The sequence below is a fragment of the Toxorhynchites rutilus genome, chromosome 2 (assembly GCF_029784135.1).
Source record: "Toxorhynchites rutilus septentrionalis strain SRP chromosome 2, ASM2978413v1, whole genome shotgun sequence".
Lineage (NCBI taxonomy): Eukaryota > Metazoa > Arthropoda > Insecta > Diptera > Culicidae > Toxorhynchites > Toxorhynchites rutilus.
Window position 1 is genome coordinate 105552180 of NC_073745.1, and position 24831 is coordinate 105577010.

The 24831-nt window shown below is 38.2% G+C and overlaps 1 protein-coding gene across 9 annotated transcripts in view; it reads right to left on the minus strand.

Moving 5' to 3' along the window:
- Positions 1–24831, minus strand: part of LOC129767952 (rho guanine nucleotide exchange factor 11) — a 286719-nt gene that overhangs the window by 92339 nt on the left and 169549 nt on the right. For all 9 annotated transcript variants that reach the window (XR_008741601.1, XM_055769267.1, XM_055769265.1 and 6 more), the window contains 2 exons: positions 24087–24255; positions 23895–24014 (listed from right to left, as the gene is read on the minus strand). Coding sequence is in view for 8 of the 9 variants with exons in the window: in XM_055769267.1 (XP_055625242.1) it covers positions 23895–24014; positions 24087–24255 (289 nt within the window). In the remaining variant the exon portion in view is untranslated. The remainder of the gene's footprint in view (positions 1–23894; positions 24015–24086; positions 24256–24831) is intronic.

Here is a 24831-nt window from a genome sequence, read left to right on the forward strand (position 1 = left end):
TTTGTAATAGATTATGCTCATCGTTACAAATAAATTTGATGAACGTCCTTTACGTTTGATATGATGCCTAGAACTACCAAAATATGTTAACGGAAGAATTGTCAAACGATCATTGTATTTTACATTTTCCTCTGAAATTATTGCACATCTCATGTTTACGTAGTTCTCAAACCACGAAAGTTCATTCACCCCTGATATCTGAAATGACGATTTTCCCAGGCTTCTCAGTTTTAGGGAAACATATTCCGGTCTGCACAACGACAAGCGAGTACAAAAGTACTCGACACCAAAGATACCCCCGACTTGCGTGTATTTGCAAAGCGGATTCCCCCAGCCACATGAATTTTGAAGGCACATTGATTTTGAAGTCCGTTTTAGGGAAACACAGCTCAGTGGGAACAAAAATACCCCCGACTTGCATGTACATTTGCAAAGCGGATTTCCACAGGTACATCGATTTGGAAGTATGTGTTGGGAAAGCCGTAAATCGGGCCAATCAAAACTTGGCAGTTAGAGCGTTTAGATAACGCTTGACATTTTACAGTTATTCAATTGTTCATCTCATGGAAAATGACATTTTATTAATTGTGATAGACGCGTAGAAATATGTCCTATCAATTGATGCAAACATCTTTCCGATTTCGATGTACGGGTAGGGTTAGCACACAAATCGGCAGAACAAATGTATGGGAAAAAAGGAAGTTCTTCCAGTTTTCATGAGTTTAAACCGTCGAAAGATTAGCGAATTATAATGTATAGCATATCAAAATCTTAGAGAATTTCCGATTCGATTGGTATGCAAATCATGAGAATTTGTTCACAGTGAAAATAGTTATTAACGTTAACTTTATTTCATAAAAATGTGACCTGTTTTCTGATTTGGCACCCTTCCTGAAAGACGTAGTTCTAAGACAAAAACTTGCTTCTATGGTCCACAATGTAAATTATTTTTACCAAATCAACTTATTTTATATAATTCATAAAATGCGTTAATTTGTATGAAGATAAACATCAAAACAACATTTACATCCGAAAATACGGAAAAAATTCAACCAACCTCACATTGTTTCTTTTGATTTTCTGGACGAATATTCTTCCCCCTGCTAGCAGTGTATGCAAATGAAGGAATACCTTTGGCTAGGTGATTCAGTGATCACTTGTCTAAATTTAGATACTGCCGAACTGAGTCATACAAATTCAGCCAGCAGCCAGCAAGCAGCATGTGGGTCCCCAGACGGGCAGTCAAACCGCTTTTCGATTACATAGCAAAATTACGGGTGAATACATACGAACAGGCAAGGTGAACAGCATATTGTACACAATTTTTTTTTCCGATGGATTAAGCATTCGGAACTTCTGTGCCATTGATTTTTGGAATCTTTCGGATTAATTATGAGAAAAATATCAATTGCGTGAATAACTTTCTCTGCTGCACAGAAAATGAGGAAAACAACTTAGTTACAATGAGCAAAAGTTCAGCCACTTAATTCGTTTGCATCCGGCACTGGTTTCCATCATGACAAGTTCAGTGCAGGCGTATATTTATTCCGATGCGTTCACTTCTTAGACTTGGCGGCGCGAGATGTGATCATGTAGATCATATTGGCAGGCAGATTGATTATTTTGATTATTCTCTCCCAGTGCACTTTGTAAACAAGAGCTTGAGTGGGACTTGAATTCCAAATAACACGATTGAGTTTATTTACTTTATGTATACAATATTCGATATGCGCTTCCAGATGTATCAACAATCGTCACAACTAGTAATTTGTCCTTCACCGGAACAAGAATGCAGGGAACGTTCACTTTTAAACATCTGTTTCTAACAAATAAAAACCTGAAAAATCATATAAAAGCGTCAATGTCCTGTTGAACAGATTCAAAACATGCACCTTCCAAACTACTCCACATTTCCATTCGCATTCTGGTCGGAAATTTCTTGCTTATATCACAAAATCCATAGCCCACATGTACCTACAAACAAACATGACAAGGACACAAAAGCGGGCGATGGGGAAACTAGAAATGCAATTTTACGGCACGCGACGTCGGTAAAGTTCGCGTTTCCGGCCGGATCGCACACTTCACACACTGATGGAAATAAGGAACTGATAAGCGAAGCGTACGAAACGAAATTTCATTCAGCCATGGGCCGTAAAATACCGCCACATCATCGAATATTTGGATGAGGGAAAGGAAGAACCACTAAATAGTGGGTATAGATATAGGAAATTTATATATCAACACACACACACAGAGATGGCAATAGATGAAAGCGAGAGCGATATAAAAATCTACCAGCGCGAAGAATAAACAGCTCCACGGAATAACAGCAAGTCGATTGAATACAACAGAGGTTGGAGGTGTTTATTAAACTCCTTCCAGCAGATTTCCCCCCGATAGAGAATTAAAACATTTCATTTTCACGCTAGTTGTTCGATGGAAGAAGGTTCGATTTTGTATACAGAAAATCTATCAGAACAGTTGTACAGTTCTCATTACTCTCTTCGATTCAACTTTCACATTTGGCATCACTTGTCTGTTCCTGTCGTACGTCCTTAACTAGGCTTTTGTCAGTTGCTCTATATTGGGGAAAATATAAACTCTTTACTGTTCGTAGCATTTCTCGTCGACACCGTGAAAAGTAGACTCAAAATCAAAATAAGTATCTTCGATAATCAACAGAAGAGATGTCTACAACGTTTGTTTGTCGAGTAGCTTAGAACATTATAAGCTAATTGGCATATGCATCAACTTGCTAAAATATGATTTTATTCAAAAACTATTATTCGCTCGATTAATCGAACACTGAAAGACAATCATTGGAATGAATCGATTATTGAAAAATGCCCCAACGATTAATTCATAATCGATCGAATGAAAAAAAAACAGGCGTCTCTACGTGTGTCAACTGCGAAAAACATTGCCAGAATAACTGTTATAGCTATAAAACAAAGAAGAACCAGAATTTCTCCATCAACAATGCGGTCGATTACTGGACACAACTCCCTATATTTTTTATTGCATCGTGTTTAATTTTCAATCACTAGTTTATTCTTTCATAGTTTTTTTATGTTTGTACAAATTTCAAACAAAATTCTCAGAATTATTCCTTTTTGAAATTTTATTCTGTACTCCATCAGACAACTGAGCTACGGACTCCGAAATCACAGGATATCAGAATCTCGAAAACTCTCAGAATCAGAATCAGAAATGGAACAGAGTCTCAAAACCACAATCTCCATATCACAATTTTAGAATCAGAATCTAAGAATATCAAAATCAGAATCTGAGTATCCGAATCTCAGAATCCAAATCTCAGAATCTAAGTCTCAAAATCCGAATCTCAGAATTCAATTTTAGGAAACCGAATCTCAGAAAATCAATCCCAAATCTGAAAATCCAAATATTAGAATCCGAGTCTTCATCCAGAATCCGAATCTCAAAATCCGAATCTCAGAATCTAAACCTCAGAATCCAATTCTCAGAATCCAAATAGCAGAATCTAAATCTCAAAATTCGAATCTCAAGATCTAAGTCTCAGAATCGAAATCTCAAATCCCAAATCTCAAAATCTAAATCTCAGAATCCGAGTCTTTATTCAGAATCCGAATCTCAAAATCTCAAAATCCGAATCTCAAAATCCGAATCTCAGAATCCAAATCTCAGAATCCAATTCTCAGAATCCAATTCTCAGAATCCAAATATCAGAATCTAAATCTCAAAATCCGAATCTCAAGATCTAAGTCTCAGAATCGAAATCTCAAATCCCAAATCTCAAAATCTAAATCTCAGAATCCGAGTCTTTATTCAGAATTCGGATCTCAGAATCCAAATATCAGAATCCGATTCTCAGAATCCAAATCTCAGCATCCGAGTCTCAGAAGCCGGGTCTCAGAATCGGAATTTCAAATTTTGAATCTCAAAATCCAAATCTCAGAATCCAAATCACAGAATCTAAGTATCAAAATCCAAATAAATTCGATTCCCATAATCCGAATCTCAGAATTCGAATGTCAGAATCCAAAGCTCTGAATCCAAAGCTCTGAATCCAAAGCTCTGAATTCGAATCTCAGAATCAGAACAGCTGCTATCCAACAACAATCTAATCCATCCCATTCTTCTTAATTGTTCCTAACTTTAGCAATTCGTTGCAATTTTTTGAATTCGTTTGGTGCATTTGGTATATTCATTTTGTTTTTTTTTTTTCAAATTCAATTCATTCCTTCTGTTGAAGTTAGCAAGATATATATAAATCGGAATCCACTCAAAGTACACTAACTCTCGTTTAGTGACTACAGTAGCGAAGAGCAATAGCAGTGGGGAATTCAGATTAGGTTCGCCACTCTCCCAATTACTCACTGTTTCCGCTACCAAATCTATAAAAATACGGTCCACTCAGATTAGAAGTTAGTCGTGTATAAGCCTCCAATAAATTCGCATGTAAAAGCATGCAGCATCCGTGTGTCACTCAAAACTAAATCGAAGTTATAATAAAGTCCGTTTTGTTAAATTCACAATTAAAGTCGTTTTGGTCAATTTAGTGAACCAGTGCAAAGTATCTCCAACACCTTCAAATTTGCTTCGTACCGTATCTATTGAAACTGTTTCATCGCTTTGAACTAATTTTATTTTTTTTCCATTTCCAAATTTTCTCATAGATTGTAATTCAATTTATTCTTAAGAATTCATTCCATGCCTTGGAATTCGTTTCACAAACTCGCAATTTTTCTTTTATTTTCCATTGATTTCATACACTTGAATTTATTTCATTCGTGTGAAAGCGTTTCATTTCACCTATCCTGTTTTACTTCTTTGTAAGTCTTTTTTATTTAAGTCAATACTCCACATTCGTTTCGAGTTTCCGAATTTATTTGGTGCCTGAATTCATTACATTTTCAAAAACACTCCTCTCCAATTTATGAATGTATATACTTCTCTGAAATCATTAATTTCTCTCCATTATTCCTCGGAAATTGTCTCATAGATATGAATTCTTCTCAATTCTTTGAATCTTCTCAATTCTTTGAATCATGAGATCGCCGTCCGGGAGATAACAGTGGACAATTTTAGAGGTATCCACTGTTCTTTTCCGGGGACTTTTGATATTTATTGTGTGTTGCGAGCAACCAGTAAGCGCAAAAGCAACACTATATCCGCAAACAAAACATTAAATAAATATTTTCTATGCTTTACATTTATCAGGATTTTTTATCAAAAATACACGTTTACTGTTCCATTGGAAGCTGTATATTTTTCCCATCCTTCAGACAATTTATGAACGTTTCGTCAAAAAGTGCGTATCCCATCGATAAAAACAAATGATAATCGTAAGGTGCCAAACTCGGTGCGACGGGGCATTGTCATCAAGAAAAATCACTTTGTGTTATCTTTTCTGATATTCCAGTCGTTTTTTTTGGATCAGAGTGCGATTCGATTCGATCAATTGTTTTCGGTAACGTTCACTTTTAATAGATTCACCAGTTTTCGGTATCTTCAAATACTTTCAGAGGTTTTTCGTTTTCCTCCTTCCTCACATCAAAGTTCTCACTTTTAAACTTTTTGCACCGCCTATAACATTGGGATTCACCGAGAAGATGCTCGTCGTAAGCATCTTCTCGGTGAAGATGGAATAATTTTATGCGATTCGCAAGAAGTTTCAGGTAGTACATAGGTAGTTCATAGGCACAAAGTCCATAATTTCAAACATTAAAAATTGGACGTTGTTGATAGATTTCAAAAACATAAAAAACATTGCGATTGTTAGGCACCTTCTTGAAATAAGAATATAATAGACGAATTTCATCTCAACTCAGGAGTTGGCCACACCATCTTAGATTGCAGTGAAAACTTTGTGGGTGTAAAACCATTGACCATTTACGCAACTTAACTTTACATATTGCAAAAAAATTGATGGAGCGTAGAAGTAGAGCAAACAATCTGCCAGTTGTCGTGGTTAGCCGGAAGCACACCAACCCAATTGCTGCCGACTAGCATTTTACGCTGAAGTATCGCGTTCACATTCCCTCCCAAGAAGCAGGAATAGAATGACAAATTTGAAAAGGTTCCCTTGATGATTGTCAGTATCCTGAACTGCCGTCCGCTAGGAACAATTACCCTTGAATGGACGGAAAACTATGCTTACCGGATCAAGTTCGATTCGAGTAACTTTATCTGGATTTGCCTCCCAGAAAACATGATGGTACACAAATTAAGACTATCCGTGCAACTTTTTGTGCAAGTTAGTGAATCACATGACTAACAAGGTAGAATTATTGACGCTCAAAGGAGGAATCGATTTCTCCTAGGAAATACGCAGCACAAATGGTACCCCCTCCCTTACCACCGACAATTGGAATCACCGGTCGATAGAGGCATTCGTGAGCATTCTATAATAGAACTCCTGCTTTCACCAAACAATGCGGCTCTGTTCAGTCCGGCAACAGGAAAGAAATGGAATGAAGAGAGAAAAGCATAGTGCTTGACGAGCTAGTGAGATCATTCTCATGTCACTTCTCAACACAAATAGATGGAATTCTTTAAACGTATGCAGTTCATTCGTCTCTAGTCATGAGAAGGGCCCTTGGGTCACTTCGTTGTCCTTCGACGCTCCTCAGTAAACCGTGTCCGCTTCAGCAAACATTAAACTACGTTCTTGAAATGGATTCCCGATCGGACACCAGTTTATATACAGATTTGTGATTTTATTAGCCTGTTTTCAAAGGAATTTTTCAAGCTGTTGAAGCGGGTTTTCGGGTTAATAATAATTAAGCATATAACTTTATTCAATGATTGCACTCCACTTCGTTTAGCAGGAAAAGAATTATTGTCGCTCAAAGGAGGAACCAATTTCTTCTCGAAAATACTTAACACAACTAATACCCCCTCCCAGTCAATTAGAAGCATTGATCGATTGTGGCATTCGTCAACAAATGATATTAAAACTCTTGCTTCCATCAAACAATATGGTTTCATTGATATGGTGTAATATTCTCTACACCATCTCAAATATTTCATTTTCACCGCTATCAAATAGCTACCAATGTCACCATTAGTAAACAATTGAAATGAAATGAGAATTCGATACATGTCGTCCACACTTAGTTTTTCGCTAAAGGCTCCGTTCGGTCCGACTGCAGAAAAGAAATAAAATTGGGAAAGTAGAGCATAGTGTTTGGACGAGCGAAGAAGCGAGACCATCTTCCCGTCACTTTGCAATCACAACTGGAAGGATTTCCGAGCGGGAACCAGTTTATATACAGAATTTTATGATTCCAATAGCTTGTTTTCAAAGCAATTTTCAAATCTATGGAACAAATTTTCGGGTCAATAAATAACAAATATATAATGAACTTGCCAGCTGAACGAAATGGCATGATAACCACTTCATTCGAAAGATAAAATGATAGAGATAAGCAAGGAAACCTGTGTTCCAGTTTGAAACATAGAAGACGATCCTTTATTTATGTACGACCGAGCACTTGTGAGGCCGCCGCCACCGACGGCGGGTCGGTGGCCTACTCGGGTTGCGCCACTTCGGCGGCTTGGGGTCGCCTTATCCACTGTGCGGTGGCATTTTTATGCAACAAAACCGCGATTTCAGAGCGTCAGTAAATTTTTTTTATTACATTCGTTGAAAATGCAACACGTAGCTAAGTTTTTCACTGTATGCGTACTATTTAGGGTTTACTGTGGGAGATCATACTGTTTTTTCAAATAAAACAAATAGTGTATTTGATGAAAAATTCAAATTTCCAATATTTTCTTTGTAAGTCTATATAAAAAATGGTTTTTTTCGCTACGGAAAGAAAAGAAGACGGCATGTCAATTGTGCCTACACTAATTTCCGAAAAACAATCAGCTAAATATCTCGCATCATTTTCAAATTTTGTCATTACAATTTTTCATTCATCTGTGTATTTTTCTTGCTTTTTCATGTTGTATTGATTAAATCTTATTTACTATCAGGAGATTCGACAAAACACATAACCTGATATGTCTGCACTATAAATCGCTGAAACCTAGTAACCTTTCTGTTGATAAACACTGCGCTTGAAGGTAGCTATAGAAGAAAAATCACCTCCTCACTTTGATTATAGACATGGGAAATGAAAGATCAAAATGGCAACGCCAGACCGCATATCAAAAATGTCATGACTTCATACTTCAATGGACAGGACAAGAAAGTATGAGTAAAATAATTATAACCATACATGTTTCTTTGAGCTTAGTATGAAAACTATGGTGCATTGCTCGGACATTTTGCAAAATCACAACCTGTTGACCCTCGATGTTTAATGTGTTAATTAGTGAATCTATATATATAAAAATGGATTTCTGTCTGTCTGTCTGTCTGATTCTTATGGACTCGGAAACTACTAAACCGATCAACATGAAAATTGATATGTAGGGGTTTTTGGGACCGGGGAAGGTCTTTGTGATAGTTTGAAATCCCTCCCCCCCTCTTCGAAAATGGGGGAGGGGGTTGCTGCCATACAAATGAAACATAAATTTCTGCATTATTCGAGAACTATTCACGCAAATGAAACCAAATTGGGCATATTGTGGTATTCGAGTTGTTCGCGCCCGACGCTCCGAGTGCCGAACAAAAATTTAGCAACCGAAACCACACCCACCGAAAATGTGCATCAATGCAATCCGCTATAAAGGTGGCGAGCACGATGCGTTCCACATCTAGTATTCCGCCGACCACCGAACAGTGTTTCAATAACCATCGTCCAGTATTCCGACTGCTACCGAGGTACAGTACTTCGAAAATCATCGTTCTTGGCGTTTCCACCAACAAGCAATATTCCGACAATCATCGTGCAGTTTCGTTTTAACCACCGACCAAAGCGCAGTTCGAACGACCACTGCGCAATAAGCAGCAGTAGGAACAACAACAGCAACAGCAGAAGGAGAATGCAGAAGCGAAAAGTACAGTTGCATCTTACCGACGATGGTTCAACTATTCTACGTGTGAACGCAATGGTGTGATTCCTTTCCAATACCGTGAATAAAAAATACAATTTTGTTAACCGAGACACCATTCGTTCTTCATTCCAACGCAAATATCCCGAGTTTCACCGCAGTTATCACGAGCAGTTCATCTTTGAACTACTATTAAGAGTTTAAGTTTTCTAGCGAGTGATAATTTGCAATTAATTCTGACGGGTTGCGCCTGCGCCCGAACAAGGGTGCAATAAATATTTCTATGGTGGCTAGACTCTCCACCCCCCTCTCTAAGGGGGCGGAGGGGGTTCTGCCATACAAATGAAACACAAATTTTAACATTACTCGGGAATTAATCAAGCAAATGAAACGAAATTTGGCATATACTGTCATACAAATTTCTGCATAATTCAAGAACTAATCCAGCAAACTGAACCAAATTTGGCATGTGGAGGTTTTAGGGGGCAAGAAAAATTTCTAAGGTGGTTCAACACTCCTCTCACCTTTCTGAGGGGGGTTTCTTCTATTTATACCAATAAAAAAGTATCGCCGAACAGTTCTGTGATTAGACCCATGAACTTGGGCGGGACGAAGTTTGCCGGGTCAGCTAGTGCTTAATAAACATCGTCGATATCCGTTAAAGATTAGATTTAATTTACAGTCCAACTGCATGATTAAAACTTAAGAACTTCAAGCTTATTGAATAGTTATTGATGCTTTTCAATTTATATCGATGGACTATTTCGAAAAAGTGATGATAACATTAGAGGGTAAATGGCATACGATACACCAGGCAACTCCATGAGAGATATAATAAGGGATCTCGAGTCATTCTCGTCAATTCAAGTGATCACAGTCGGGTTCATTTAGAATCATAGCTTGAATTCAAGGGTATGTATTTAGCTAATAGATTTCGTTTGACAAACGATGATTTATGATGTGATAGCCATAATCCGTTTCCATTGATTTTCCCCTTCAATTAAGTTTGCATTCGTTTTGGATACACAACCGATATTCGAACGAACCGCCTTTTACATTTCAAGTGTTTAAAAGCATAGCTCACTCGATTTTAATACTTCCACCCGCACAAACAACGCTTACACCAGGTAGGGGGTGCACATTTGAAAAGTTTGCCCGAAAACCAGATGTGAATTCTTAACCATCTCCCAGGCGAGTGGTGCTCTGCATGAAATACATTTCGATCATTCAATAACGTGTACTCAGAAAACGGTATTCCACGAATTATTCTGACTAACTCTGCACAGACACTGACACTGGTTGATGTCAATAAACCCCCGCTGTTCACCGCTCGTAGCCGCTGGCTTTGGCCCCACTGACAACTATCACACACTTTTTACCGTCAGGTTTCAGGAGTTTTTCCGAACGATTTTTGCCCAACCGCGCGAAAATCTCGATAAAGGCGCCCAACCACTATCACGTCCTGAGCAGACTGTTGTCCGCGTCGTCCTCGTGGCAATCGCAATACCGCCCTCTCTTCACGCCAGGTAGAGAAGAGTTGCGCGCGTGTGGAGAAAACACACGCGAATCGCGAATGACACTAAAACGACCAGCGATCAAACGTTAACTAACCGCCGCTACTGCCGAAGACTGTGGCCACCATCACCAGAATCGACGTGGAGTGCGCCGTGACGCCGCACAAACCTGTCAACCAGACAACGAGCGGGCTAATGTAAAACACCGGCGAAATGTCCGGCGTTTATCCATCCTGGAAGCAAGATGAGAGATAGAGACAATACGGTGATAATGCGAATCCATTTATTCTTCGCTCGTGTTTTTTTTTTCGGTTTGCTGTTGCCTCCCACACCAGATGTGGACACCGCCGAGTGGGTAGCACACTAAATTGCAGTGTATATTGAGCGAAATCATTTGGTTCTCATCCTCTTTCGTTTGGAACCGCCCCATCAGTTTCATTTCTATGTCATCCAGTTACCTATTTAACATTCTTATGTTCTGCTAAGTGGAAATTAGTAATTTTGTTTCATTGTAAGGATGTTGAACTTTTGAACAAAGTGAATCTTCGTTATGCAATGCTTTAAAGGGCTTCCGGCCAATCCCAATTAATGTAAAGTCGTGATCAGGACAAGCCTCCCGCCAAGCATCAATTTAAACACGCTAGTGTCCACCACCCGTTCGCGGAAATTATACCAAGAAATAGTTCAAGGATATGCAGAATGCAAACACAATCATGGAATCACCCACCACCGCACCACTCCGAGGAACAGAACGAAATGTCGCACCCGTGCCATCATCGTGTGTAAAGGGTGTGTCACATCAAATTGCATCACGGAAAAAACGCTGTAGAAATTTAATTTTTAGGAATTATATCTTCAGCTTTCGCTTATAATCAGATAAGAGTGTATAGATCACGTTGGCCATGCTTCACTGTCAATTTTTCGTAAATTTGGAAAAATGTCGTCGAACGAAAAAGAGCGTCGTGAATTAATCCTGCGCACTCATTTCGAGAATCTGGAGTTGTCACATCGGGACATCGGTAAGATGCTGGGAATCGTCCAATCCACGGCAGAGTACTAAAACGATACTTCGAGAACCTAACCATCGACCGGAAGGTGACGAACGGCAAAAATGGATGCTCCGTCAGTGAAAAAGATCACAAGCGCGTAGTTAAGCAGTTTACACGTGATCCGAGAAGTTCGGTCCGGGATGTCGCCAATAAGCTAAATTTGTCAAGTTCATTCGTCCAGCGGACCAAGCAGCGGGAGGGTCTGCGTACATACAAGGTTCAGAAGGCTCCTAACCGCGACGAAAGGCAAAACATGGTGGGGAAGACGCGAGCCCGGAAGCTGTACACCGAAATGCTGACGAAGCCGCATTGCCTGGTAATGGACGACGAAACCTACGTCAAAGCGGACTTTCGTCAGCTGCCGGGCCTGTTGTTCTTCTCCGCAGAGGACAAATTCAGCGTTCCGGAGGAGATTCGCAAGCAGAAACTATCCAAGTTTGCCAAAAAGTACATGGTGTGGCAAGCGATTTGCTTTTGCGGAAAGCGGAGCGCCCCCTTCGTGATGACCGACACGGTAAACGGGCCGGTTTACCTTAAGGAGTGTCTACAGAAGCGCTTACTACCACTATTGAAGAAGCACGAGGGCCCGACCATCTTCTGGCCGGATCTCGCTTCGTGCCACTATTCAAAGGACGTGTTGGAGTGGTACGAAGCCAACGGGGTCACCTTCGTGCCAAAGGAAATGAATCCGCCCAACGCGCCGGAGCTTCGCCCAATATTTCTCTATGAAGCAGGCCCTCCGGAAGAACCCAAAAGTTGTCAAATCGGAGGCGGACTTCAAGAGAAAATGGATTTCTGTTCAAAAAAAACTACAACCTGACGTTGTACAGAACCGTATGGACGGGGTAAAGAGGAAGGTGCGAGCATACGGGCTTGGGCTCGAAGTATGAATAAAAAGAAAATTCCAAAAGTTGTTTAATAGTTTTTATTTTACTATTTTCAAAAGGATCTACTGGGCGATTTTCTACAGCGTTTTTTCCGTGATGCAATTTGATGTGACACACCCTTTAATACATTCTTCAACTATAGTAGCTTCTCGTGTTTTTTATTGCAACATAACAACACATCCACACCATGCTCTGGACAGAGACGTAAGAAAAGGAATTTACGAATTTTGTTTGCAAACATTTACGCGCGTTCCACTATGCCAAAGCGGTAGTGATGGCGCGAGTTTGCGCGGTACGGGGGAAATCCCCTCTCCGATTCTGGGAGAGTCAGCACCCGGAAGGGTGATGAAGGAAACTACGCTGGGCTATGTGTGGGGGAGGATAAGGGTTGCATTCTGACCTAATTAGGGGATGGCTCCAGTCCTGCGCTTCATCATGACGGGGGGAAAGCGCGCGGAATGGTGGAAGGAATCGAAGTAACATTTTATAACTACTAATTGCTAAAGCAACCGGTGACACATCGTGGATCATTGCTAGTTATAGTATAGTAAATGGCACACATTAAGAGCGTGTTGTAAGCGGGAACGTTAGAAGAGAATGGGTCGGTGTACAAGATAATAGAATTTAAATGAAGCAAAGATCCGTTGATTGTTACTTGGAAGCATGTATGATACCATCCGTTTAGCATAAAAGCTCGGCCCATTAGAGGCTAATAGCGGTGTAAGCTAAAATTGAAACTACGAGTACCCTGTTGATTGGTATTCTTTATCTCAACATGAACTGTGCATTTCGCAATTTTGACAATGGCTTTGTGATTATGCCGACATCTGAATATTAGTTCTCCTCTAGATATTCTATTATTCAAACTAGATCGATTATATATTCCAGTTAGTTATTGCAGATCACAGAACATTCAAAAGTGCAATGATTGTCATGTTTTGACGTGGAAAAAAATTTGATGCCAAATCAGAGAACACGTCACGTGCTTATGGAATAGTAACGTTATTAATTATTTTCGCTGCGCTCTTATTTTGATTATTTGTATATCAATCGGATCGGGAATTCTCTAGGATTTGTTTAATATGCTATACATTACAGTTCCCTATGTCGTTAATGGTTTAAATTGACAAAATTGAGGAAGCACTTCCATTTTACCAAGCTTTTTTTCTGTGTATTTTTGCACTTTCCTAACCACTTCTCTAACCACCAATGAAACTAATGAAGCGGCGAGGCACAAAATTCATACATCATTGCGGAGCCTTAGCGAGAACGAAAACATTGCAACTTAAGTTCTACCCGTCTGCAACTTTTTGCACTGACCGGAAAATGAAAAGAAGCCATTTTACGATCTTCAGTACGAAGTAATTTCACGCCAAATCAACCGGCTGCTGACCTGACCCTCTCCGATTTTTTTTGAAACTTGGTACTGATGATGGAAACTACCTAAAATCACAAGTTTCATTTTTCTATGACCACTATGACCATATTATCAAATAGTCGTAATTCAATTTGGTCATATGATAATGAAAACTGAGATTTTAGGTAGCTTCCATCATGTGTACAAAGTTTCAACAAAATCGAGGATGGTCACGTCGAAATTTGCTGTTTTTTGGCTTATTTGGGTGGAATTGCTCACATATAAAGCTTGTTTTTGGCTTATAAATGATGAAACGTCGAGATTTTCTGAAAAGAAACGAAACAAAACGGAATTTATGGGAAAATCTTTTACCAAAAAAATTTTTCGGAGATAACTGTAAATAATATACAGTGAAAAGAAATCGGAGACGGAGTCCACTCTGTATATAGTTTTTCATGTAGAATCGTACGTAGATTAATTTTTTTTCTGCAACTTTTCTCAAATGGGTACGATTTCACAAAGTATTGAAATTTCAAAAAAATTCAAAAATTCATTTCTCCACTGATGAATTTTCCTCGGCACCACTTTATGTTAAACTTTGTTACATAGGAAGGATTTTCAAATAAAAATATACAAAAATATCAGTGGTGTGATGTTTTGAGATATAAAAGTTTTGAATATTAAATGCAGCTTTGAATAAGAATTTTAAATGTTATTTTTCCTAAATAGTTCATTAGATTTCCAATAATTTTGTCAAACATCATATTTTGATCAGAAATCTGAATTGAAAATCCAGATTACGATTTTTTCAACAAAAGATAAATGATTTTGAATACGCCCTTTCAAAAATCAGTCGTAATTTCAACTGGTCATATAATAATGAAAATTGTGATTTTGTATAGCCTTAATCATACAGCCATTCCATACCAGACCGATATAGGCACTCTGATTACCGCGAAGATTGATAGTTTTGATCCTTATCGCAAAATATCAGACCCGTATTTTTTTTATTAGTCCATAAAATCAACTTTTTCCCCTTTTTTCAAAACTGACCTTCAAAAATTATCAAAAATTCAAAAGTTTCGAACTAATGAACCGATTCAGATGATCGACATATGATATTTTTGAAAAAATTTACACTTGCAAAAAAATGGCGTTTGCTCTTGTAATTTTTGATAGTATTTGTTTTTTTTTTGTTGTTTGCATGGCTTTCTTGAACGCTGAGGTTCTTTTTACATAACTTATCCAAAAATCAGAGAGAGATTTTTTCGTTTCTGGGTTATGATTTTCAGATGGTTCGAAGAATAATGTTCTCCCTTTTTATACAAAAATGACTTTTTCATTTTTTCATTGAAAAAAATTAACTCAAAAACGAAAAAAACACCTATTTAATTTTTGGATATGTTATATAAAAAAAACCTCAGCTTTCAAGAAAAAATATAAAAAAATAGTGCCAAAGGCATGAAAACAATTTAAAAAAAACAAATACAAATAATAATTACGAAAACAATTTTTTTTGCAAGTTTTTGCAAAAAATTTATAAATCGTATTTTATATATCGATCATCGATCATCGATCGGCTCAGTAGTTCAAAAAAATATTTCTCTGGAAACCAAAAATTACAAAAAAAAACGGACCTAATATTTTGCGATAAGGAACAAAATTATCAGTCTTCTCGAAATTCATGAAATGACTGAAATGATATGAAATTGAAAATTTCAATGAAATCGAAGAGGGTCGCGTCGAAATTTGCTGTTTTTCGTCTGATTTGTCGTGGAATTGCTCTGCAGTATCTTTTCAAACATCGAGCAGTCAATAGTTTTTCTTCTGGCTTGAAGAGGAATTTTCGTAGCCAAATGATTACGCGTCTAAGTGAACCATCGAAGCTTTCAATTACGATACTCCAATTATTGAATAGTTAAAATTATTGAAAGTTCGAAACATTCACATTTCACCTAGTGTAGTAGCGAAGCACAATTCTGTACACCCAAAGTAGCGTTGTCAGAAAGCATTTAATTTTCGACAGAAAACATACCATTTCGTGCCTTGAAGCGTCAAATAGGGAAATAATGTCATCTGTCCCCCAACGCTTTAAAATGTTTGTGTGTATGGAAGCAGACATCTCTTTTTTTTCTTTTTTCATCTTTGCACTAAAAACAGGAAGTGGGTTATATCTATGGTATAACCGCAAGGGTGACGTAGGACTATCGTTGATTTAGAGATCATTTGTTTGAAGTTGAATCTGAATTCATTCTGAATGAATGAATATTTGGAGTCCTTCGAAAACGAGAGCGTTACGTTGGAGACACAAGGTTTTATGCATCCAATATTGGATACGGAAATATCCTACTGATGGGGAAGAATAATTTTCAGAAGCTATCCTGTTAATTGCGATTGATTGAAAAATCACAAAACCAAATGTATTTGGTCACAGTGTTACATGGATAGAAAACATTAAAATAAACTCTTTCACATGAATGTATTTTTGAATTCCCAGAGGAACTGGCAGATTATTTTCAGTAACGATTAGATATCTCCACATTTTCCTCGATACTGGAAGCCCACCAGTGGTTTATGCTAACTCGATAACCATCTGTTAATAGCACTTGATGCAAACATATTTGGTCACAGTGTTACATGGATAGAAAACATCAAAATAAACTCTTTCACATGAATGTAATTTTAAATTCCCAGAGGAACTGACAGATTATTTTCAGTAACGATTAGATATCTCCACATTTTCCTCGATACTGGAAGCCCACCAGTGGTTTATGCTAACTCGATAACCATCTGTTAATAGCACTTGATTGAAACATATTTGATCACAGTGTTACATGGATAGAAAACATCAAAATAAATTCTTTCACATGAATGTATTTTTAAATTCCTAGAGGAACTGGCAGATTATTTACCGGATCATTCTCGATGCTGAATGGCATCCAAACGGAAAGAATTCCGTGCGTGTATGTGTGTGTGTAGCGGCTGCTTCGATGGTCACCTTCTCTTCTCCTGAAGGATCGGCTTCTCTGTGCTCCTCACAGTTTCAAATAAACTGCTTGCGTTTCAGGGCAGATCTCGATCCTTCGCCATCCAGCACCCTCAGCAACGATGTTGTCTTGTCGATGACCTCACGAAAAATGAATGCGTCTCACCACCAGAATATCGCTTAAGTATGCTTTTGGTGCGTGATTGAATCGAGAGAAGGTGTGGTTTACGATGGCAATTTGGAAGGCAAACTAGAGGGAAATGAACTCTCTGAGCTCGGAACTTTCGGCGACTGAGCAATAATCGATTGCGGGCGCATACAATATTGGATACGGAAATATCCTACTGATGGAGAAGAATAATCTTTAGAAGCTATCCTGTTAATTGCGATTGATTGAAAAATCACAAAACCAAATGTATTTGGTCACAGTGTTACATGGATAGAAAACATTAAAATAAACTCTTTCACATGAATGTATTTTTAAATTCCCAGAGGAACTGACGATTATTTTCAGTAACGATTAGATATCTCCACATTTTCCTCGATACTGGAAGCCCACCAGTGGTTTATGCTAACTCGATAACCATCTGTTAATAGCACTTGATTGAAACATATTTGGTCACAGTGTTACATGGATAGAAAACATTCAAATAAACTCTTTCACATGAATGAATTTTTAAATTCCTAGAGGAACTGGCAGATTATTTTCCGGATCTTTCTCGATGCTGAATGGCATCCAAACGGGAGGGAAGGAAGGAAGGTCTTGTATTAGAGAGACTTTAAACTTTTGCAGTTCATTCGTCTCTAGCCTTGAGAAAAGCCTTTTGAAAACTCTACTCTATTTAATCCAGCGCTACCACCTCCACCCTCTTGCCTTGAGAAAGGCACTCGATCCCTCGCCGTCCAGCTCGTCCAGCAACGATGTTGTCCAGTCGGTGTCCACACAAAGAATGCCAAACGGAAAGAATTCCGCGCGTGTATGTGTGTGTGTGTGTGTGTGTAGCGGCTGCTTCGAGATCTTCCCGGGGAACCGTTTGTGGCATCACTCTCCTCCTAATGGATTCCCTTCTGGCCTAAGGTGCACAAACAGGCTCTTGGTGACACCGTTCATCCGCGCTTTCATGATGAATGAAGAGCTTCACCATAACAGCGACAACATGCTCCAATCGCTGTTCAATTAGAACTGAGTGGATTTCCGAGCGGCGCTCGCTTATATACCGATTGGTGATTTCAATAGCCTGTTTTGAAAGCAAATTTAAGACTATTGAAACAAGTTTTTGGATCAGAAAGTAACAAGTATAGAACGCGTAGACATTTTATCTTTCGAATGAAGTGTTTATCATACCATTTCGTTCAGTTGTTTAGGAGCTATTAACACTCAAAATCTCGGTGTCAAGCGTAACGCTTTCGTTTTCGAAACTTTGATTTTACACCCCGGTATAGAAATGAAAGACGTAGTCCTACGTCAAAAAATCCAAACGACGACTTCGGGGATCGAACCAAGGCCGGCTAGGACGCAAGACTGTTTTACACGACCACGCTAACCACATGGCTAATGCAAATGCGTGTTAATATTGCACCTAATTATAAAATGAAGTTTTCTAAGAGTAGAAAAGGAGCGCATGAAGGAGAGCAATATCTATCTCGGTCTGGGCCGTGCATGTGGCAAAGTATGCGGAAAGCTTATTTGTCTTTTGTAGTTTTTTTTTACAACAAAAAATGAAATATACATAAAATCTTCATTTTAGCTCCGCTACAGTCAGCGAGCAGTCAACAGTCTTCCTTGAAGCTCTGATTTTAAAGTTCGATTTTGGCAGCATTGAATTTTCCGACTTACTGGAAGCCCAAACCGATACTGCATTTGTGAGTAACGAGTAATGATGTCCGGAAATCGTTCGATTAGTCGATTAATGACTGCAAAACGAACGAAGGTTTTTGGACGATAATCAAAACGAACGAATATTTTGCGTCGATTAATCAATTAAAAATTAATTAAGAATTAAAAATTAATAATCAGAATAACGGCTATGTCTGATATAGCGGGTTCACCGGCGCTGTCTATTGGGATATGTACCAAACACAGCGGTTTCACGGCAATTAAATTATTAGACGAAGCTGGCATCGTAATATTATTACACGTAGAGTTTCTAATTTTTCGGGATTATCCTAACTTTTCGACTGGTTCCTTGATGCACAGACAAGCACTCCTTCTTGTTTGATTTGCTGCAACGATCCAGTTTTATACGGATTTGTTTTTCTGAAGAATATTATCAATGATATACATATACCTACTATTTCAATAATGATTTAAATAAATTGGGACTAAAAAAGCACGTGTAAATCTATCCTTTCTAGCATGATATGTGCGAGTGATCACTTTGCCCCCACAAATGCCCACTTTACCTCCTCACTAATAAAATGTTCGATTGTTCAACTTTTTTCTAATAATGAAAAATGTACCATTTTCAATTTTTATAATAAAAGCCGCTTGCTATCTTGAACAACAATAAGATGAACTACAATATTCTTCCAAAAACGTAAATTGTAGTGGTATGTGGATACGCGAAATGGTCATGTTCCTTAGGGTGACCACTTTCACCGCACTTCTCCTATATACAAACTAACGAAGGTAAGTCGACTGAATCTGAAGATCTTTCAGAACAAGAAGTCCGATGAAATGTCTTTGTAGAACTTAATTTCTAATCAGTCAGCTAATGTTTTAAACGGCAACTGTAAATCTCGGCGTGTCAAGCAATTTTAAAACATTCCGGTGATTTTTCGGATTTCAAAAAACTCAAATTTTAACGTCTACGACACTAGTGAATGAAGTCCAAAATGAGCTAATATTTTGCATAGGATATATTATCGTGCAAATCAACATTTCGAGATAACTATTTCTATTGGTACCCAAAACCATACGTTTCGTCTTATATTCCGAAAAAAGGGTGTTTTTTCGAGGTGGTGAACATTTTGTACAGGGTAACTTTTTGAAATCTTATAAGTAAAAGGTTCGTTAATTAGAAAAATAATTCCTGTGACGTTTCATATTGATGAGTTTAGTCATTTTCTATAGCCGATCGATGAAAGTTTTGATCAAACATTTAATCAAACATTAAACAAACTGTAACAGATGTACAAAATGCTATGTGTACCCTCGGAATGAACGATTCGTAACTTTCGTTTTCACGAGTTTGATGACATTTCAAAAATCATTTGAAAAATTAGATTTCGTACTCTGTTCCTTTATTTTTTTGTCGAGTATGGTTGAACATATTAAACGACAATACAGAAAACTAGTTTCGGAAGAGCTTCGAGAATTGGGAATATTTATTTTATTCGTTTTCTTGACATTATTTCGAAGCGGGTAGAATCAACGTTGATGAACAAATAACAATGAAAAAGTGTTATTTTGATGAAATGTTCTCTCTACCCGTCGAGAGCTGCTCGAGTGTCGCTAGAATGGAATTGAAAAAATTACGCATTCAGTTGTCGTTACAATACGTGTGATGAATGTAATGCTGTTTACTTGATTCAGTAATAAAACGGTGGTAACGGATTCTGGATTTCAGGTTGCTTATATAGGTCATTCACACGGCAGATGTATCAAGTACCATCACATACATTTCATGAAATGGAATGTCGATAAGGATTGCTCATGCCACACACGTACCATACTCTGTTTTGGAATAAATGTTGCTACATTTTCAGCGAATCGCGATTGATTTGCAGTTTGTTGGCAAAGCGCAGCATTTAAATTTATCTGTGTTATTGAAGCGCCTGGGATTTTTGTTGTTGTTGATCAGAAAGTTATTTACCTTTAAGCGATAAGCCAAATTCAGACATTGCTTGACGACATACGAGGTGTGGTAAAAAGAAAATATTAGATTTTGCATGAATTTTGAGGCTTCATTCAACATAGTAGAAACGATCCGAATCGATTGGAAACTATTAGATTTCTTTTCCCTACACCAAGGTGTGTTGTTGAATATTAATCATTTCTTCAGTTGCTAAATTGGATCTATACGGCCGATGATCCATAAATTCGATTCGAGATTATTTTCAGACACAATTCTCGTTCAAGATTTTTCAACCACTTGCAAATAACATGTACCAACACATTCGGCGATCCATTTTTATTTATATAGATAGATGAAGATCTAGGAGTGCGTTTTATCGCATTGAAATCCACTTCGACTTTCGAACAAAAATCAATTTCGTTAGCACAATCATCAAATGGACTAACAACGCTTGTCCCTGTGTAATTGAATTTTCCCATTTTCCCCTTTTCCTTCAAAGTTTTCCGAAAAAAATAAATATGTGTATTATTATTATGGGCCCCCACTCCATTCCAACGGAGGGAAAGATGTCATACCATCATAGAAACATTTCTCGTACCCAAAAACCCTCACATATCAAATTTGGCTCGATTTGCTTACTTAATATTCGAGTTATTTGTGTTTCATTTGTATGATAGCCTCCCCTTAAAGAGGGAGGAAGAGTGTCGAACCACCATATAAAAGTTTATTGATCCTTAAAACCTCCACATACCAAATTTGGTTCGATTGGCTTGATTAGTTCTCGAATTATGCAGAATTTGTGTTTCATTTGTATGGCAACCTCCTCTAAGAAAGGGGGATGAGTGTCTAACCACCATAGGAACATTTATTGCATCATAAAACTTCCGCATGCCAAGTTTGGCTCAATTTGCTTGATTAGTTCTCGAGTTATACAGAAATGTGTGTTTCATTTGTATGGCCCCTAAGAGAGAAGGGAGGAGTATCTAACCACCATAGAATAATTGATTGCACCCTAAAACCTCCACATGCCAAATTTCGTTTCATTTGCTTGATTAATTCTCGAGTAATGCGGTAATTTGTGTTTCATTTGTATGGCAGCTCCCCCTTAAAAAAGGGGAGAGGAGTGTCTAACCACTATAAAAACATTTATTGTACCCTAAAACTTCCATATACCTAATTGGGTTTCGTTTGCTTGATTAATTCTCGGGTAATGCGGTAATTTGTGTTTTATTTTTATGGCAGCTCCCCCTTAAAAAAGGGGAGAGGAGTGTCTAACCACCATAGAATCATTTATTGCACCATAAAACCTCATCATGCCGAATTTGGCTCGATTTGCTTGATTAGCTCTCGAGTTATGCAGAAATGTTTGTTTCATTTGTATGGCCTTTACATGCCAAATTTGGTTGCATTTGCTTGATTAGTTTTCGAGTTATGCAGTAATTTGTCTTCCATTTGTATGGCAGCCCCCTAAGAGAGGAGGGAGGAGTACCTAACCACCATAGAATCATTTATTGCACCATAAAACCTCTACATGCAAAATTTGGTCTCATTTGTTTGATTAATTCTCGAGTAATGCAGAAATTTGTGTTTCATTTGTATGGCAGCCCCCCCCCCCTAAGAGAGGGGGGAGGAGTATCTAACCACCATAGAATCATTTATTGCATCCTAAAACCTTCACATGCCAAATTTGTTTTCATTTGCTTGAATAATTCTCTAGTAATGCAGAAATTTGTGTTTCATTTCTATGGCAGCTCTCCCTTAGAGAGGGGGAGGAGTACCTAACCACCATAGAACCATTTATTGCACCCTAAAACCTCCACATACCAAATTTCGTTTCATTTGCATGATTAGTTCTCGAGTAATGTAGAAATTTGTTTTTGTTTTTTTCATTTGTATGGCATTTGTATGGCAACATGGCCCTTAGAGAGGGAGGAGGAGTGTCGAACTATCATAAGAACCTTCTCCGGCCCCAAAAATCCCTACATACCAATTTTCATGTCGATCGCTTCAGCAATTTCCGAGTCCATAAGAATCAGACAGACAGACAGACAGAAATCCATTTTTATAGATATAGATTCGTTGAAATAGGGTTGGAATGAAGGCAACTTATTTCCAAACGTGTATGTGCGGACCGCAAAGCGTTTCCATAACATCAGGCTCATTAAGTAAACGATCGTGGGTTTAATCCCAAGACTAATGATTGATCTTCTTGAAGGACTATTCCAGGCTATAGGTGAATGAACTTTGTAGTTTAAAGCTTCTATAATAGAATAATCAATCAAGCTGCGGATTATATTAGAGGTGAATGAACTGCAAAGTATAAAAGAAATAAAGTCTCTTTAAAACAAATAAGTCAAGTCAAATCAAGCTGCGGTCAGTCTCGTACCAAAGCGAGTGCAGTGAAAAGAGTTTGACACTGCTAGGAAAAGGTAATCAGGGACGAATGACCTTCGAGTTAAAGAGGTGAAAAGGATATAGTCAGTAGCAGCACAATCGATGCTGTGAGCGATCAAATAGGACGTAGCTTTTATAGTCTTTCACTCGGGTGTTTTCATATTAAAATGAGAAAATAAATAAAAGTTCTCCACGGAAGGATGTCAGTATTTTTGCTGCTGAGAGGGTCGAAAAGCCTCAATGTACATTGCATCGGTCGAGAGAAAAAAGGATGTTATTTGCCATTTCTATTCCAGTGTTGCTCTAGCCAGCGAGCAGTCAACAGCCTTTGTTGAGGTTAACAGTTAATTTAAAAAAAAATTGGCTTATTAAAGGCTACAAGAGGGTTATAACAAAACCACACAAACCATCGGAACTTTTCAGGAACACGAACAATTTCTACTGGTACTAAAATATTGATGCATACTACAATAATATCTGAGATGAACAAGTGAATTGAATGAAAAAAATAGTAGTCCTACGTCAACACCCCTATGGTTTTTATTTCCAACTTACTTTTTAAATATTTCAACAGTGTATTTCATGTTTTCTTATTTCATGAGCAGCTCAATAAAATTTCCGGAAACGGCGAATGACCTTAAAGGTTAAAGCCGATCGAAATAAATCAAATAATCAATCAAATTTCCGGAAAACTCTTGGACGACCACATTGCGATTAGACAAGTAGTTTTCAGATAGTGATATAAAATTTGGTTAATGTCTGTAAGTTATTATTTGAAAAGAAAGCGTTCCTAATTAAAACATCGGAGAGAGTTGGGAAAGCGAATGAATCGCACGGTAAATTTTAAATCGCTGATTTTTGCAGAGAACATTTTCCATATTTACTTGATTAAATATTTCACACAGTGGACCGATTCGACGCCGAGTTGTGAAAATCTGAGAGTATCGTATTACAGTAGGAAAAAGAGGCAAGTACTCACGTCGTTTTCGTCAGGCTCGGGTCGGACGTTTTCCGGCGAGTGTTTCTTGTTTTCTTCTGCGAACGCTCCTTGTACGACTCGGACCGGTTGACGGATACCGGGGCCGATTTGGGTTTGGCACTACAAAGGGCAACGAAACGGATGTGCCGTGATTATACTTGAAAAATGGGGTATCTTTGTATGAGAACTTACCTCTCCCTAAACTGATCTTTATCGACACCTTGTGCGAAGGTGTCCGGATCGCCGGTGGAATTGCTAAGGTAATCCGAGTAGGAACTTACGTTGCCCAGATAACTGCTATTGTTGTAGTCTTGCCTTCGGTCCGATGGCTGTCTAGCCAGCGAAATACTGGTTGGTCGATCTATTCGGGAGATTATTTTTAAATTAGTTCTTTGTTAATGTAATTTTTTTTTTTTGAGCAATTGGTATGCATTTCGGCTAAATTACCATATTATGTAAACAAAAAGACAATTCCAACACTTTTATCCGCAATATCTTGTCGAACAGCGACATGAGTAGTGTGGATGTATAAAATACTCTCATTTATCCGTGCGTCCGACAATGCTGTATTACAGCAACGATTTTACAGTCGGTGCAGAATGGATCAAAAATAGATTTGCACAAAAAGTTGATTCAAATGACGGGAAGATTCGCTTGGCCCAATTTGAAACTAAAAGTATAAACCACACAGCCTTCGCCCCAGCTGGACGATTGTTATTTACCATTGTCCTCCACCGATGAGTAATATTCCTCATCGTCATCCGGCGGTTTATTTGTTGTAGAATCGTCGTCGATGGCACTATCCTCCAAAGGTGCCACCCTGTTCGCTGGCGACATCTGTGATGATTGAGACGAAATCGAGGCCCGTTTCTGTTGCAGGTGCAAATTTTTCCTGGACTTTGTTTTCGCTAACTTGTACTTTTTGTGCCCCGGAATA